The following is a 14,693-nucleotide window of genomic DNA, read 5'->3' as shown; positions in this document are numbered from 1 at the left end:
CGGAAACGGAAGTGGGCAACAGTCCTTGTGTTGCCCGTGTAAAGGTGCCAGTCACCCACATCTTTGGGCTACGTGAGTGAGTGCATGTCCCCCAGCAACCTGTGGCTGACCCGGGGCTGTCCTTTCCTCAACCTAGGAATACGGGTTGTCATGAAGTTCACTGCCATTATCCCGTTTTCTGAATCCCGTCTCTGACGTGGTCCAGTGTAGATGCTTCTAGATGGCTGTTCTCTTTGAAATGTGCCCTGCCCTCTCGGCGGGACAGACATCTCCTGGAACCCTGGTCTGTCTTCTCATCCTTTCAGTCTACTAAATTAGAAGTGTCCCCAGGGGGACTTCACCAGGGCAATAGCTTTTGACCTTTGGAGGGTAGAAGTGCCTGTGCTTGATGGGCCCCCCCACCTCCCGCATTTTCTCCCTCCCAGTGGGGCAGGTGGTTTTTGTCTGCTGCTGGACGCTGTCCAGGGCCTGATTGGTACTGTCCCCACCCCCACCCCCACCCCCTCTCCTCCTCCAAGCCAGCCTTCTCTAACTGCTTTTTATTCTTGGCTCCAACTCTCACTGATGACGTGAGTGCTTTTTCTGCTGCACATCCCTGCAAAACCGAGGCCCCGCATGCTCTCACTTAGAACTGCCTCACCTGACCTCACCACAGTGTGAGAGCTGAAGGTAAGCCCCGCCCCCATTTTGCCGGATCATGGTGGACAGATAAAAAAGCTGCTCGGATACAATGACTCACAAATGCATGAAATGTTTGGATCGCCAGACTGCCAGAATTTCTCTTTCCTATTTCCTATTTGTAGTGATGACACGTTTCCTTTTTGTGACTTTTTTTTTTCCTTAAAGGGAATAGCGTAGACCCTTGAAACATTTGCGGTTCTAATTGTTGTCACTATTTCTATTTGACAAGTTCCAGTACTTTCGAAATCATTGTATTCGGTTGTGCACTAGTGTCAATAAAATTGACATTTGTGAAGCAATTTCTGGCCTTTTTCTCCGGGTTTCGCTGGGTCTGGTGGAGTGTGGGGTGCACGGGTCTTTGTCTAACAGTGCTGCGTATTAAAAATGCCAGGATTTCCATGGAGGGATTTTTAAAACGCAAACTTCTTTAATCTTGCTCACATCTTCAAGTCTCGTTCTTCGGGGACTGTCGCACTGACCCATAGTCCTGTAGCGGGACATCTGCTTTTTTGCTGCTGTTCTGGGTGTGCTGGCTTTCCCTGCATGTGTTGGCGACACCCCTAGCTGGTCCAGCTGGGACGGGGTGGGGGCTGGTGGTTTTCCATGGTTGGTTCATTCCTCCTGTAATATCAAGTTCACTACCCTCCATTCTAGGCCATCCCATCTTGTAATTTCAAAGTGGATATGGATGAATCCAGAGGGAGAGGGTAGCTGTCAAGAAAAACGGGGTATGCCCAGAAAACGGCACTTCACCTTCTCGCTGAGATCCTTGTCAGTGTGCGGAATAGCCTTGAGCTGAAACCGCATTTTGGGAAACGAGAAAGCGTTTTACATCGTCTTTCCTTAGAATGGTAACAGATGGCACTGCAGGCTCCTTGAACTTCGTCGACCCTCGCGCTAGCCCTAGCAAACCTGTGTTAGAATTAACAAATGTGTTCGGTGGAAACACGCAGGTAGAGTGTTTTTCCGAAACGTCCCGGTTGGCTTCCATGGGTTGAGGTTTGGAGACTCACAAAATTCTGTTGGTGAAACGTTGCACGGGCACACCCTCTCCTTTGGCTGACGTTTAATGGGTAATGATACATTTTCCTATTATTTAATGTATCCTTTGCAGAGGAATCATTAATGACCTGTCACTTTTTGACTCATCAAGGGGAATTGTGATAATGTAATGACCTCCAGCTTTGCATGTGGTGCTAGTGTTTCTGTCCCAAGCAGTGAGAGAGACCGGAGTGCCATCACCAGGTATCATAAGCTTGCTTCTGTTCTTGGTAGAAGGGGAGTTAGCTGCTCGTCCGTTTGCTTTGCTGTGGCCCGTTGTTTCCAAGGCGTAGTCTGTCCCGGCTCGTCAGCCATTTAGTTTCCTTTTAGAATAGCTCTATTTTGCTAGTCCTTTCTCATGTCTCCTGGTGGTAGAGACACTGTCTTTCTGGAATAATTCGTAGCCGCTCAGGCAGTAGTAAGGAGCTGAAGATCCCGTTTGGGGATCCACTATGCTTCTACACATTCCCCGAGCAGAGTTCTCCGCCTTATTAATCACAGAACTCTGGCTCCGCTGACTCATTCATACTACGGTATTTTTAGTAGGAAGGCAGCCGCAACTCAGAGAAAAACTAGAAAATCGTGAAGCGCATTCGATGTGCAGAATGGTAGTCAAGGTTCTAAAGATTTGATTTGGGGGAAAATGGAAAGTAGCGATCCGGTCCCAGAAAGAATTACTTTTTTTTTTTTTTCTCTAATACTTCTCATCCCCAAATAGGCTCCCTGACTGGTAGCCCTCACCTTTCAGAGCTGTCCATCAACTCCCAGGGAGGAGCTGTGCCCGCCAGCGTGATCTTGTCTCCCAACCTGAGCCCCGACACCAAGCAGGCCTCCCCCTTGGTCAGCCCGCTGCTGAACGACCAGGCGTGCCCGCGCACCGACGACGAGGAGGAAGGCCGGAGAAAGGTGTGGGGACCCGCGTGCACATGCGTTGCTTTTTTTTTTTTTTTTTTAAACTGCACTAGTATACGTAACACTTGCCATGTTAACTGCTGGTAGCATGAAGTACCTTCACAGTGTTGTGTAACTGTCCATCCCCAGAACTTTGTCATCGTCCCAGACCGAGCCTGTCCCCACTCACCGGGAAATCTTCATCCATTTCCTTCTCCCAGTCCCCAGCAGTCACCATCCTGCTTTTTGTCTTTGTGGATTCAACCGCTTCTCTGTCCTTCTGTGTCTGATGTTTCTTCCACGTGGCACAACGTCCTCGAGGGTCATCCGCAGTGTAGCGTGGGACAGGGTTTCCCTTTTACAGTTGAGTCCCATCCGATTGTGTGGGTAGAGCACAGTGTGCTTATGCACCTGTCTGTCGGGACAGGTGGGTCGCTCGCTCCTTTTGGCTGTCTCCCTGCTGCTGCCAGAAACACGGGCATCCAGGGGTCCCAAGTCTCCGATGCCAGTGCTCTCGTGTGTATCCCCAGAGGTGGAATCGGGCACACTCTCCTGGAAACAGGCAAGATGGCTAGCAGCCAGGATTGCCCGTGGCCAACTCACCGTAGACAGGTGCTTGCTCACCTAAGTGAAGGACTCCAGGGGACCGAGTCACGGTGGTGTCGCCAGCTGTTTTCTCGTCGTCCCCTTAGCTCAGCCACTGTGTATTTCCACGGACACTCAAGCTCCCATTTCCCATACACCGACACCACCAGACCCTGCTCCCCACAAAGGCCGCTGCGGCTTCTCTTTCTTTTCCTGGAAGACGGCATTGCTCTGATATTTTACTAGTTGGTTAGAGCCTCCAATGCCCCATCTTGAATGAATAGTCCTTCGCAGTGACAAACGGACTCATTGGAGGCCTTTGACTGCAGGTAAGATTTATGCGGAAGGAAACGTTCCCAGGCTTTATCCCCATCATGGGAATCCATTCTCTTCTCCTGGCTCCTCAAACAGAAAGGCAAACCAGTAAGAGTTTCTTGAGCCCTGAGCCCCGTGAACAGAAGATGGAAAATGAACCATGTGTCGCTTTAATCAGGACATTCTTAGAGGCCTGTGCTCAAAGATTATTATGACGTCTTGTCTCTCCTGTGGGTTTTGCAGAGATTCCCAACGGACAAGGCATACTTCATTGCTAAGGAGGTATCCACCACCGAAAGGACGTACCTGAAGGACCTTGAGGTCATCACCTCGGTATGTGTCGCATTTCCCTTAGAGCATTCAGTTGCGTAATGTATCTCAACACCCATGTAGCTTTCAGAGAGTTGCTGGATCTAATTAAATGTTGGGCTCTCTGAATTCAATTAAAAGGATTTGGTTCTGGGTTATAGAAATTAGACGGTAATAGTATATTTAATTTGGAACATGCTCTATTAAAAAATGTTACATTTGTGATTTTCAAGTGCAAAGAAAGGAAGTTCCTAACATGGAGAAAATTAAAATGAAACCTTTCTCTGCCTGCCTGGCACCCAGGGCAGAGCAGTGTTCTGCCGGGCATCAAATGTAGCTCCTTCTGCTTGAGGGAGACCCCAGAGGTGAGCAGAAGCCTTGTTTTAGCCCTTGGTAAGAAATGGAGCCAAGTCAGCAAATCTGCCAGAAGCCTGCCTTTTGTTATTTTAATCAGTCCTGTTGAGTCTCGGAAAGAAATTCAAAGCACTGCAGGTATCTAGGATCCCTGGATTCTGGGAAAAAACTAGCCAGTGGAGGCCGGTGGGAATCGCTGGGCTTCTGTGCCTTTAGGGTGTGAATAGCCGGGGTGGGGGAGGGGGTGGCCCAAGCTGGTGCTGGAACAGGTGCTGGGCCTGGGGGAGGGGAGGGCGGGGACAGCTCTGCCTCCCCGCCGCGGGTCGAGTACCTACCTGTGTGAAGGTAGTGGCTTCTCTCACTTGTCCTGCCTTCTTGGGGCTCAGCGTCTTCACAAAGGGATGTTCCTACAGGATCGAAGCAGAGGGGGTGCCGTGGTCTAAATGAGTGGGGACCCAGTGAGTTGGCCAAAATGCCAGTCCTGATTGGAAGTAGCTGCCCACTTCAGAGATTTCTCTTGACCTCAACAATCCACCGGTAACAAGTTGTGGGCGGCCCTGAGAATGAGCTGGGGGCTTCTCACCCCGTCTGATGGAAAACGGGGAAAGCAGTCAGGCCCAGGAGCCTCTCGTGCTCCCGGGTGCCCCCAGATTTAGCAAGAAAGCCTTGTGTCCTCCGGGCCGCCATTCACGTGTCCGCGTGTGTCCTCTTTTTGTTCTAGTGGTTTCAGAGCGCGGTGAGCAAAGAGGACGCCATGCCCGAAGCCTTGAAAAGTCTCATTTTCTCGAATTTTGAACCTTTGCACAAATTTCATACAAGTTTTCTCAAGGAAACCGAACAGCGACTAGCCCTGTGGTGAGCACAATTACTTTTAACCATGACACGCGTCCCCTCTCCTGGCTCCCTCCTGTTTTCCTGTCATTCCTTGTGCGCAGCTGTCATGCCCAAAGAGAAAAGCAAGAACCTGGCTTAAGGTGAGCCAACCTCAAGATGGTTTTCAGTTCAATTCTGTGTGCATTCAGATGTCATCCTGGGTTTTTGTTCCCTTTGGCTTACAATTCTTTGGAACACGGGTTTTCTCATGAGTAAGTGAAACTCACAACATAAAGATGGTAGTTCCTTCTGGAAAACCATTGTGGGCTTTACGGAGTAGAGGCATGTGGGGGGGGGGACTTTGCAGGTGTTGGCAGTAGTTCCCTGCGCTGGCCTTAGAGTCCTTTGTGAAGCATCTGTATGTCTCACACAGTTTTCAGATTTATATGACATGGTGTTAAGTGCTTAGCAAAGCATAGGGCCCCATGTACCGCCCACTTGCACGTTATATCCTACTCTAGGAGTTCATCTTAAGGATGCGTTTATAATGGGAGATGACATGACAAGAGATAGCCATATTAGAATTAAGAGATTGCAAATGATCTCAATGTCGATGGGCAGATTGGTTCAGAGTCACATTAAGTCTGTCCGTTTACTACCGAAGAAAACAGTAATCCGGGAGGAAGAAGAGTGTGGTGCTGGAGTCAGGAAGCACTCCGTGTCCCGGAGGAGGCAAAGTCCAGTGTCCCCTTCCCTAAGATGGAACCTTTACAGAAAATTCTTCAGGTGTGCTTTTTGTGGGTTCTTGTTTTTTAAGCCTGTTCTGTGTAGACACTCGGGGAGTTGACTGTCTACCAAACATGCATTTACAAATTCCAGAGAGAAATAGCAAGAGGCTTCTGTGTTTTTGGCAGAGGTGGCGCCGTTGTATACTGTTTCCTCACTGTAGGGGACAGTTTGCTTTAAAGTGTTATCAGGGCGTTTAGTGACCGGGAGTGTGAAGGAGCAGTGGCTGAGGTGGTCTCACCCCAGGTGATCCCAGATGATGGGATTCAAGTGGCGGCTGACCAGGTCCGAGGGGCTGCTTTCCTGTGTCGTGAAGGGAACATGCTTGGGAGTCGGGCTGTGTGTGTACTTGAAGACAATGCACACACAGATCTCGCCCTACAATAGGAGGAGGTCAGAGGCTTGACCAAGATGGCCCCAGGGAAGGGAGCACAGCCAGGACTGAGTGACGGCCTCACTGAAAATGGGGCAAGATTGGGAACCCCACTGGAGAGGTTTACTCTAGGTTGGTGGTGTGAATGTAAGAGAAAGGCCACTTGTCAAAATGAAAAAAAGCTTCTACAGGCTCTAACTTCTGATTTTACCTCCCAAAGTTTCCTTGGAAGCTTTTGGTTGCATTCTGCCCTAGCACGTTACCTCATCATTCCTACAGAGTTCGACGATGCTTTCACAGGGGAGTCGAAGAACTTAGAGCTCTGGAGAAACCAAGCCACAGTTAGTTGTGTGGCCAGTGAGATGTGTGTTGAACAGTCTTAAGTCGTCCCGGAGGCTCAGACCATCTTGAGCACCTGGCAACTTCCATCCACCTAAATGATGACAGATGACCTTGGTAATGTTGGGGAGGTCACACACAGGAAATGCCACCGCTGGGACCCTGGCAGCCCAGCATCGTGGCCTCAGCTAGCTCCTGCCATCACAGAGAAGTTAGGAATAAGTGGCATGCTCTTGGATTTATCTTTGACCTTCAGTTTTTAGTATCCAGCCCTTAACTGTGAAAGAAGAGCCAATTCTTAAAAAGCGGCCGCTATCCCATGTTTCCCAGAGGATCTCCAGTGGCGTTTCTTTCAGAGATCTGTAATGTTATTCATGTTCTACATACAAAAGACTCAAAGCTAGAGAGAGAACAGATCGTCGATAAGCCGCTCAAGGGCGCACTATGTCCTTGCCACTGTGGACCCAAACCAGACTGGTGACGTTTATCAGGAATCTGTGGAAAAGTCTGCTGTTGAGTTCAGCTAATCATTTCCTCAAGGGCGTGCTGAGGAAGACCTGCTTGGTGGGGGGTTCCGGGCAGAAAGTCTGCGTGAATGAATGTGAGAAGATAAGCTAACACGGAGAGGACCCGGTGTCCGTCTCTAGCTCGCAACATTGGCTACTCCTTCCAGTCACCTAGAAACGTGAACAAAAATCTCCATCCCCAGCCAGAACCTCAGACCAGTTATGTTGGAATCTCCGAGAGGTAGGACCTGAGCACCAGCGGTTCCTGAAGCTTCACAGGTGATCCCAGTATGTCACCAAGGGCAGGAACCCTTGTCCTGAGTGTCCTAGACATAAAGAAGGCCAGAGAATGAAAAACGTAACCTTCAAGGCTCAGGGCTCCTTCAGCACACTGGGCCCAATTCTGAGTTTCACCTTTGACATTTTGAGTTTTACATTTGATAATAAGAGAATGCATTTCATTAAAAAAGAAAAAGTGTTGGAACCATGGGCATTTGTCCTAGAAGAGAGAAGATTGTAGAATGCACGTTGGCTCTCTTTCAGCTGGTCACATGGAAAAGGGAGTGAGCATCGTCTTCACTGTACCAGAGCAGGAAATTCAAACAGGACGTTTCCAAAGAGGCATGTCGCGTCTAAATATAGAGAAGGATTTCCTAACGCTGACGCTTAGTCGTGAGAGGCTGCCTTATGAGGCAGTGAGCTCCCCCAGCCCGGGGTTTCTTGAGCGGAGGCCGACTGTTTTTAGAAGGCATTTATCTATTAGGAGAAACCCCAAACCCGGCCAGTGCCTCAAGGTCACCTTGGGGGCCGGGATGGGGGGTGAGTTTCAAAAAAATAGATCCCCCCGTCCTGGTGCAGCTCTGCTGAATCAGAGCATTGGAAGGAGTCCCAGAAACGTGTGTTTCTAAAGCACTTCTTGAGGGGACTGAGAAATTCCTTTTCTGGAGCCACTGGTAGGGAGTTCCCCTGACAAACTAGGATTCTCGGATTCTTTGCTTTGCGGTTTGGTTATGGCTCCTGGGAACGTGTGCACGCACAGGTGCGCGAGGGGACGAGCGAGCCTGGTGTCCGAGTGTGAGTCTCTGCCCGCGCGGGGCTCTCGGTCTTGGGGGCAGGAGGCAGGCTTGGAAGAGGGGGAGGGCCAGGCCCCCTCATAGGTGAGTGGGCCATGTCCCTTGTGGGCGTCCAGGCATCGTTGGCAGGTTCTGCCTCGAACGACCTCTGGGCCCTTGGTGCCTACACAGCAGAGGCAGCCCGGGAGTGAATGTATTTAAGAAAAGCAGAACGCGGGGAGGTTTATTAAGGAAGGAGCTCACACCGCGGTCCTGACCGACAGTCCACGGAGAAGCAGGCGCAGATGTATATGCATGCACGGGAAACCCCGGGCTGGCTGGTGTAGATGGGGATGGCTGTGTCCTGACTTGGGTCCACACTCACGGGAACACCACCAGCTGTCTCCGTCCAGCTGCCTGCGGCCGTTGCAGAGCCCCAGGCCTCGGCTGTCAGGTGTGCAGTGTGGTCTCCGGCTCGCAGGGCCATCCCTCGGACTAAAGGAGAGGGTACGTGGGAAGGGCTTCGAGTTCTACCCCATGCACGGGGGCTGGGAGGGGGAGCTGATCATTTTTTTACGTTAACTTTATTTTGAAATAGTTTTAGATTTCGAGAGAAGTTGCCACAAAAGAGTTTTCTGCGTTACCCTTCGTGCCTGCCTTTCCCTCGATGTCAGCTGCTTCCGTCTGCCCGAACTCAGTAACTCCCATAGCTGAGTTACCATCAGCCAAACTCCAGACTTTATTCAATGACGCTATTTTACGTTAAGATTTTATTTATTTATTTATTTAACAGAGACAGCACAAGTAGAGTGAGGGGCAGAGAGCAGGGAGCCCGATGTGGGGCTCCATCCCAGGACCCTGAGATCATGACCTGACCCAAAGGCAGTCAGTCACTTAACAGACGGAGCCACCCAGACGCCCCCCAGTGATACTGTTTTAAATGACTGTTGTAATGGGGAAAAAAGATCCCAAGTTTACCGCGCACCTAAAATTCCCCCAAATTTGGTAGTGCACTGACAGCCACCAGGCTTTTCCTGCGCAGTTCTGTGTTAGCTTGTCCCTAAGGTTCCATCAGCCATGGGAGGCCTTAGGGCAGACGAATTACCAGGACACTTTCCAGCACAAGGAGGCTGAACCCCCTTGCTCAGTAAAGACACCTGTCCGTATCTAAGTGCTACGTTCTCCTGACGTGATGCCCCCGAGGGGAGGAATCCTGGCCAAAGCCCAGGCTACTCTGTGTCTCCAGAAACAAGGAAACCAGTTTGGTGACTTGTGAAAACATCCAGAATGCTTTTCTTTTTTGAAAGTCAGAATGTTCTACTCGGCTGTTCAAAAGCGTTCAGAGAGAGCCACTCACAACCTTTGGCTTTCAGAGCAGAGTTTCCCAAATTCGAGCCCAGAAATGCCTCGCAGGCACTCAGCACACATCGGCCAACTTGATCCCCAGAGATGGATGCAGACCCGGGGAGCTGGGGTCTGGGGGACAGTCCTGCAGGGGGGCACTTGGGATAGGCTGTGGGCGTACGTGTTTCTCCAGAGGGATCAGCTGCGTGTATTAGGAGAAACTTGGAGTAGATTCCCTTGGAAGGCGTGCAGGAGTCTAGCTAGGAGGGTGGAGAGACCAGAGGTCGAGATGTCACAGAGCAGGCAAGTGGGCCTCGTGGGACCAAAGGTGAAAGGAAGGGAGAGGCCCCGAGAGCTTGGATCCCGGCTCCCTGGGAGGATGCTCATGAATTTAAGAAATGGAAAGAAGAAAGGAAGGTGAGTTAGCTTTGGGGCTCAGCAGTTCTGATGGGTCAACAGTGACGTCCTACCAGCAGTTGGGAACGCAGGTCTCGGGCTTGGGAAGGAAATCGGGTGCAGGTCTGGATCAGGAAATTATCCACAAGAAGAATTCCATCTTGTAAGGAAGAATGGTGAGACAGAGGAGAGCCAGGGACAGGACTGTAATAAACAGCCCGTCTCTGGCAGCCTTCCATAAATGTGCCGCTTATGGCCGAGCCAGAGCCAGTGAAGGAACATAAAGAAGCCACCAGAGATTGGGGGGTCCCAGAGGAGAGCATGTCTGGAGAGTGGCCGGGCGCACAGAGTGCGTTGCAGTAAGGGCAGGAGCAGGCTTGGACCCTTGGGAGTCGAGAGACGAGGAGGGGGTCCATTCAGAGCAGAACGGAAGCTTCTCTGTCGGGTGGGGACCCTCCTGCAGACAGTGATCAGGAATTCCACACGCGGAGCCGTGTTGTCTCACGAGGATGCTCCAGTGGCAGAAACGGAGTGGGGGTGACCAGGGGAGGGTCAGAGAATGGTTTAGAGCAGTACCTTCCCCCAGAGTGGCACATCTTCACGGTGGCGTCCCGGTGGACAGTCAACAAACAAAAACGAATAAAAACTCATCATTGCAGCTCTTGGAAGCTGGGTATCACTAAAAGAAAGGCCTAGGAATTCCTCAAGAAATTAAATACAGCATTACCAGGTGACCCTGCAGGGCCACTCCTAGGCGGCTATTTGAAAGACTTGAGAGGACCCAGACCCCTCCTTCTGCCGCCACGTTCACAGCCTCATTATCACAGTGGCCAAAAGCTGCGGGAGCAGCCCAGGGCCCGCTGACAGGTGTGTGGATAAACAGAATGTGGTACGTTGTCCAATGGGATATTGTCCTTAAAAAGGAAGGACGTTCGGACACCTGCTGCAGCACCGGGGACGCGTAAAGACCGGCTAAGCGAGACACCAGCCGGGCCGGACCCTGTATGATGCCACTTAGGAGAGGCCCGGGGGAATCAGATGTCTAGAGACGAAGATAAGAGGGTGGTCACTGAGGTCCGGGGTGAGGGCAGCAGGAGCCTGCGTTTCACCGCGGAGCCGGAGTTCCCGCCGACCGCGATGAAACGTGGGGAGGGACAGCACTTGCCCAGCGCGGGGACGTCCGTAGAGCCACCAAACCGCTAGTACACCTAGGAAATGGTGAAGACGGCAAACTGCCTGCGTGTACCTTTTTTTTTTTTTTTTAAAGATTTTATTTATTTATTTGACAGAGATCACAAGTAGGCAGAGAAGCAGGCAGAGAGAGAGGAGGAAGCAGGCTCCCTGCTGAGCAGAGAGCCTGATACGGGGCTCGGTCCCAGAACACTGGGATCATGACCTGAGCCAAAAACAGAGGCTTGAACCCACTGAGCCACCCAGGTGCCCCATGCATGTACCTTTTACCGCCAGATTTTTAAAAAGAGAAAAAAAAAATCCTAAGTCGTCCAGTGCAGGCTAGGAGTAGAAGCTTCAAAACAGTGTCTTGGCCACGAGGGATGGAGCCCGTATTGTCACCCTGTGGGCTGCCCTGGCGCATCCCTGAGTCACACGGTTTGAACCAGGCAGCGGCAGGTGAGCACAGGAAGTGGGCGTGGGTGCCGCTTGGGTTACCTTCGATCTGAGCCTGAGCCAGAGCACCCGCAGCTGGCTGCAGGGGGCTAAACTGCCCCGAGGATGTCCCTTTAGAGCCGAGATCGTGGGGCGCCTGGGTGGCTCTGCCGGCTGGGCGTATGCCTTCGGCTTAGGTTGTGATTCCAGGGTCCCAGGATCGAGTCCCACGTCAGACTCCCTGCTCAGCGGGGAGTCTGCTTCTCCCTCTCCCTCTGCCTGCTGCTTCCCCTGCTTATGCTCACCCTCTCTCTCTCTCCGACAAATAGCATTTTTATTAAAATAAAGCTGAAATCGTACATGAGCCGAATGCTGAGTGCTTCCACATTGAGAACGCAGCCAAGGGCACGGTGCAGTCTCCACCTTTCCAGCTGCCTTTCCAGCACCTTCCTCATTCCTGGAGGCTCTTCCGTCTCCCAGTATTGCTTCCCTGCGTAGCCCCACTGCTCTGTGTTGTCCGCGGGGCTTGATCCTCAACCCCTGGGAAGTGACAGCAGACTTCTCAGCTTTGTAACTGTCCCAGAAGAGGTGAGGTGGGCGATAGTGCCAGCCGGTCAGACGCCACACTCTTCCCATGGGCGGGGGGGACACCTGCTGTGCGTGGTACAGCGTATCGCTTCTCCCTCCGGTGTGTGAACTTGGGACTGTGTTGGGAGATGCTCGAAAGGATGTCCAGAGGCTGGACAGCCCGTGTTCCTGAGCTCACCACACACCTGAGCTTCCTGTAAACAGGGTGGGCAGGGACACCGTCTTGCCGGGGTGGTGGGGGGCTTCCTGCCTTCCTCCCTTCGCTCCTCAGAAAGGTCGCTCTCCCTGGAGCCAGAGCGGTGTCCCCCAGTATCCTGTCCTCGGGGCCTGGATGCAGGTGTTCGAACCGGGCCTGAGCACATGCCACATTCCGTACGTGTGTGTACATGGACGTCCCCCTCCACACCTGCCCTCCTCTCCCCGGCGAGAGTCGGCCTCTCCATGCCTCATGCCTGTACTGTCAGAGGCTACTGGTCGCTGCCCACGGAAAGGCCAGCTTCGCCCATGCAATTTTTTGTTTAAGATTTTTTTTTTTATTTTTTTGACAAGAGAGTGAGACAGCTAGAGAGGGAACACAAGCAGGGGGAGTGGGAGAGGGAGAAGCAGGCTTCCCACCAGGCAGGGAGCCCGACACAGCCCGACAGGGATCCCAGGACCCTGGGATCACGACCCGAGCTGAAGGCAGACACTTAACGACTGAGCCACCCCAGGCACCCCTCGCCCATGCAATTTACAGGACTCCCGAGCTTTGGTTCCCCCCAGAGTAGACCTCTGTAGGGTCTACTGTCACGTGGACATAAGGAAAGGATCTGATTTCTAGATTGTTTCCCAACATCAAAATACTTGTGAAGGTTGACTGCAGATGACGCCTATAATTATTTCATGGAATAATAATTACCGTCCCACAAACTTTATTCACGGTTGCCTAATCCTTTCCAGACACGGTCGGTCTCATGTGGAGGTCTGCGGGATGTTTACTAGGGACAATGAAAACTGTTACCCTTCGTTTAGAGTAAAATTAGCTGCAGTGCCTTTTCGTGGAATATTCTCGTGTGATGTAGCCCACGGCCTCATGGGCTGTCAGTGCTCCCAGCAGGGGCGAATCAGGTTGTGAGCAGGAAGTCTGGGTTACAACCCCGTGAATCAGGAATCCTGGGACAGGCTTTGTTCCAGCAAAGTCCGCTCATGGCATTGATTTTTCTACCTGTGACACAGCCCATGCAGAGGCCTCTGTCCTCCGCATCTTCCGTCTCCGAGGTTCCAAGACTGTAACTAGCCTCCTTACATCACTGACCCGTCCCCACCCGGCATCTCAGTTCCTTACACACATGCCTGGGCACACAGCCAGTCATTCCTGTGCCACTTTGTCTAGACTGGAACTTGAGAGTGGTGACGGCCTCGTCAGATGAATGATTTCTTGTTTGCCAATGGCTTCACCCATTTTTGTTGTGGATTTTTTTTTTTTTTTTAAGATTTTATTTATTTGAAAGTAAGAGAGATTGAGAGAATGACTGGCAGGGCAGAGGCAGAGGGAGAAGCAGATTCCCTGCTGAGCAGAGAGCCCGATGTGGGCCTCGATCCGGGGACCCTTAGATCCTGACCTCAGCCAAAGGTAGGCGCTTAACCGACTGAGCCACCCAGGAGCCCTTTATTTTGTTTTCAAATCTTTTTGTGCCTCATCTTCCTCAAACACTTGAACGGTTTGCAATTGGAAGACAATATAAGAAAAGGACAAAGGCAGGCTGTAAAGCTGCATTGTCCATTGTCCAGTGTGACAGCGGCTCGCCACGTACAGTGATCTAAATTATTTAAAATTTACAGTAAATTAAAAATCATTTTCTCAGTAACACTGGCCACGTTTCAAGAGTTCATTAGCCACATGTGGCTACTGTGTTTCATAGAAGATATAAAACACATTTTAGGGGCACCTGAGTGGCTCAGTCAGTTGAGCATCTTATTCTTTTTTTTCTTTTTTAAAATGTTTTATTTATTTATTTGTCAGAGAGCGAGCGCACAAGCAGGGAGAGATGCAAGCTGAGGGAGAAGCAGGCTTCCTGCTGAGCAGGGAGCCCGATGTGGGGCTCAATCCCAGGACCCTGGGATCATGACCTGAGCTGAAGGTAGATACTTAATGACTGAGCCCCCCGCAAGGAATCCCAAGCATCTTATTGTTGATTTTGGCTCAGGTCATGACTTCAGAGCCATGGGATCAAACCCCGCAGCAGGTTTCATGCTCAGCATAAAGTCCGCTTGAGATCCGCGCCCTCTCCCTCTGCCCCTCCCGCTGCTGTCACGTGCTCTCTCTCTCTCTCTGTCTCAATAAAATCTTTAAAAAAATATTTTTGCATCATCACAAAAAAAGATTGGACAATATTGGACTGAAAAATGAGTAAGAAATAGTACTTGTTACTACAACAAACCCAGGGCCTGGGACACAAGAATTGCTCAAAATACCTGCCGAATGCATGAAAATGTCTTGATTTTGTCCAGGGTTAAGGACTGATCTTTCATAAAGCAGAGGGAGGCCTGGCAAGTGAGGAAGGCCGGTGCCTTTATAAAGTCTCATTCACGTGCAGAGTTCGTGGCATCAAACTCTTCAGGTACCTTGTACCACTGAAAACTGGCATCAGTGATAAAAATTTAAACGCCCACCCAGCTTTTCCCCTTTGATCTTCAAAAACAGGTTGGCAGACTATGACCCATAGCCAGATCTCT

The 14,693-nt window shown here is 51.1% G+C and overlaps 1 protein-coding gene across 4 annotated transcripts in view; it reads left to right on the top strand.

Annotated features, from left to right (window-relative positions):
• Positions 1-14,693, top strand: part of FARP1 (FERM, ARH/RhoGEF and pleckstrin domain protein 1) — a 273,312-nt gene that overhangs the window by 227,010 nt on the left and 31,609 nt on the right. For 3 of the 4 annotated variants that reach the window (XM_032315064.1, XM_032315065.1, XM_032315063.1), the window contains exons 14-16: positions 2,441-2,628; positions 3,757-3,846; positions 4,898-5,031. In XM_032315064.1, coding sequence (XP_032170955.1) covers positions 2,441-2,628; positions 3,757-3,846; positions 4,898-5,031 — 412 coding nt within the window. The remainder of the gene's footprint in view (positions 1-2,440; positions 2,629-3,756; positions 3,847-4,897; positions 5,032-14,693) is intronic. The other variant, XM_032315062.1, reaches the window with a different exon arrangement.

This window comes from Mustela erminea, chromosome 15 (genome assembly GCF_009829155.1).
Source record: "Mustela erminea isolate mMusErm1 chromosome 15, mMusErm1.Pri, whole genome shotgun sequence".
Classification (NCBI taxonomy): domain Eukaryota; kingdom Metazoa; phylum Chordata; class Mammalia; order Carnivora; family Mustelidae; genus Mustela; species Mustela erminea.
The sequence above is the reverse complement of the archived record's forward strand: the minus strand, read 5'-3'. Positions and strand labels throughout refer to the sequence as shown.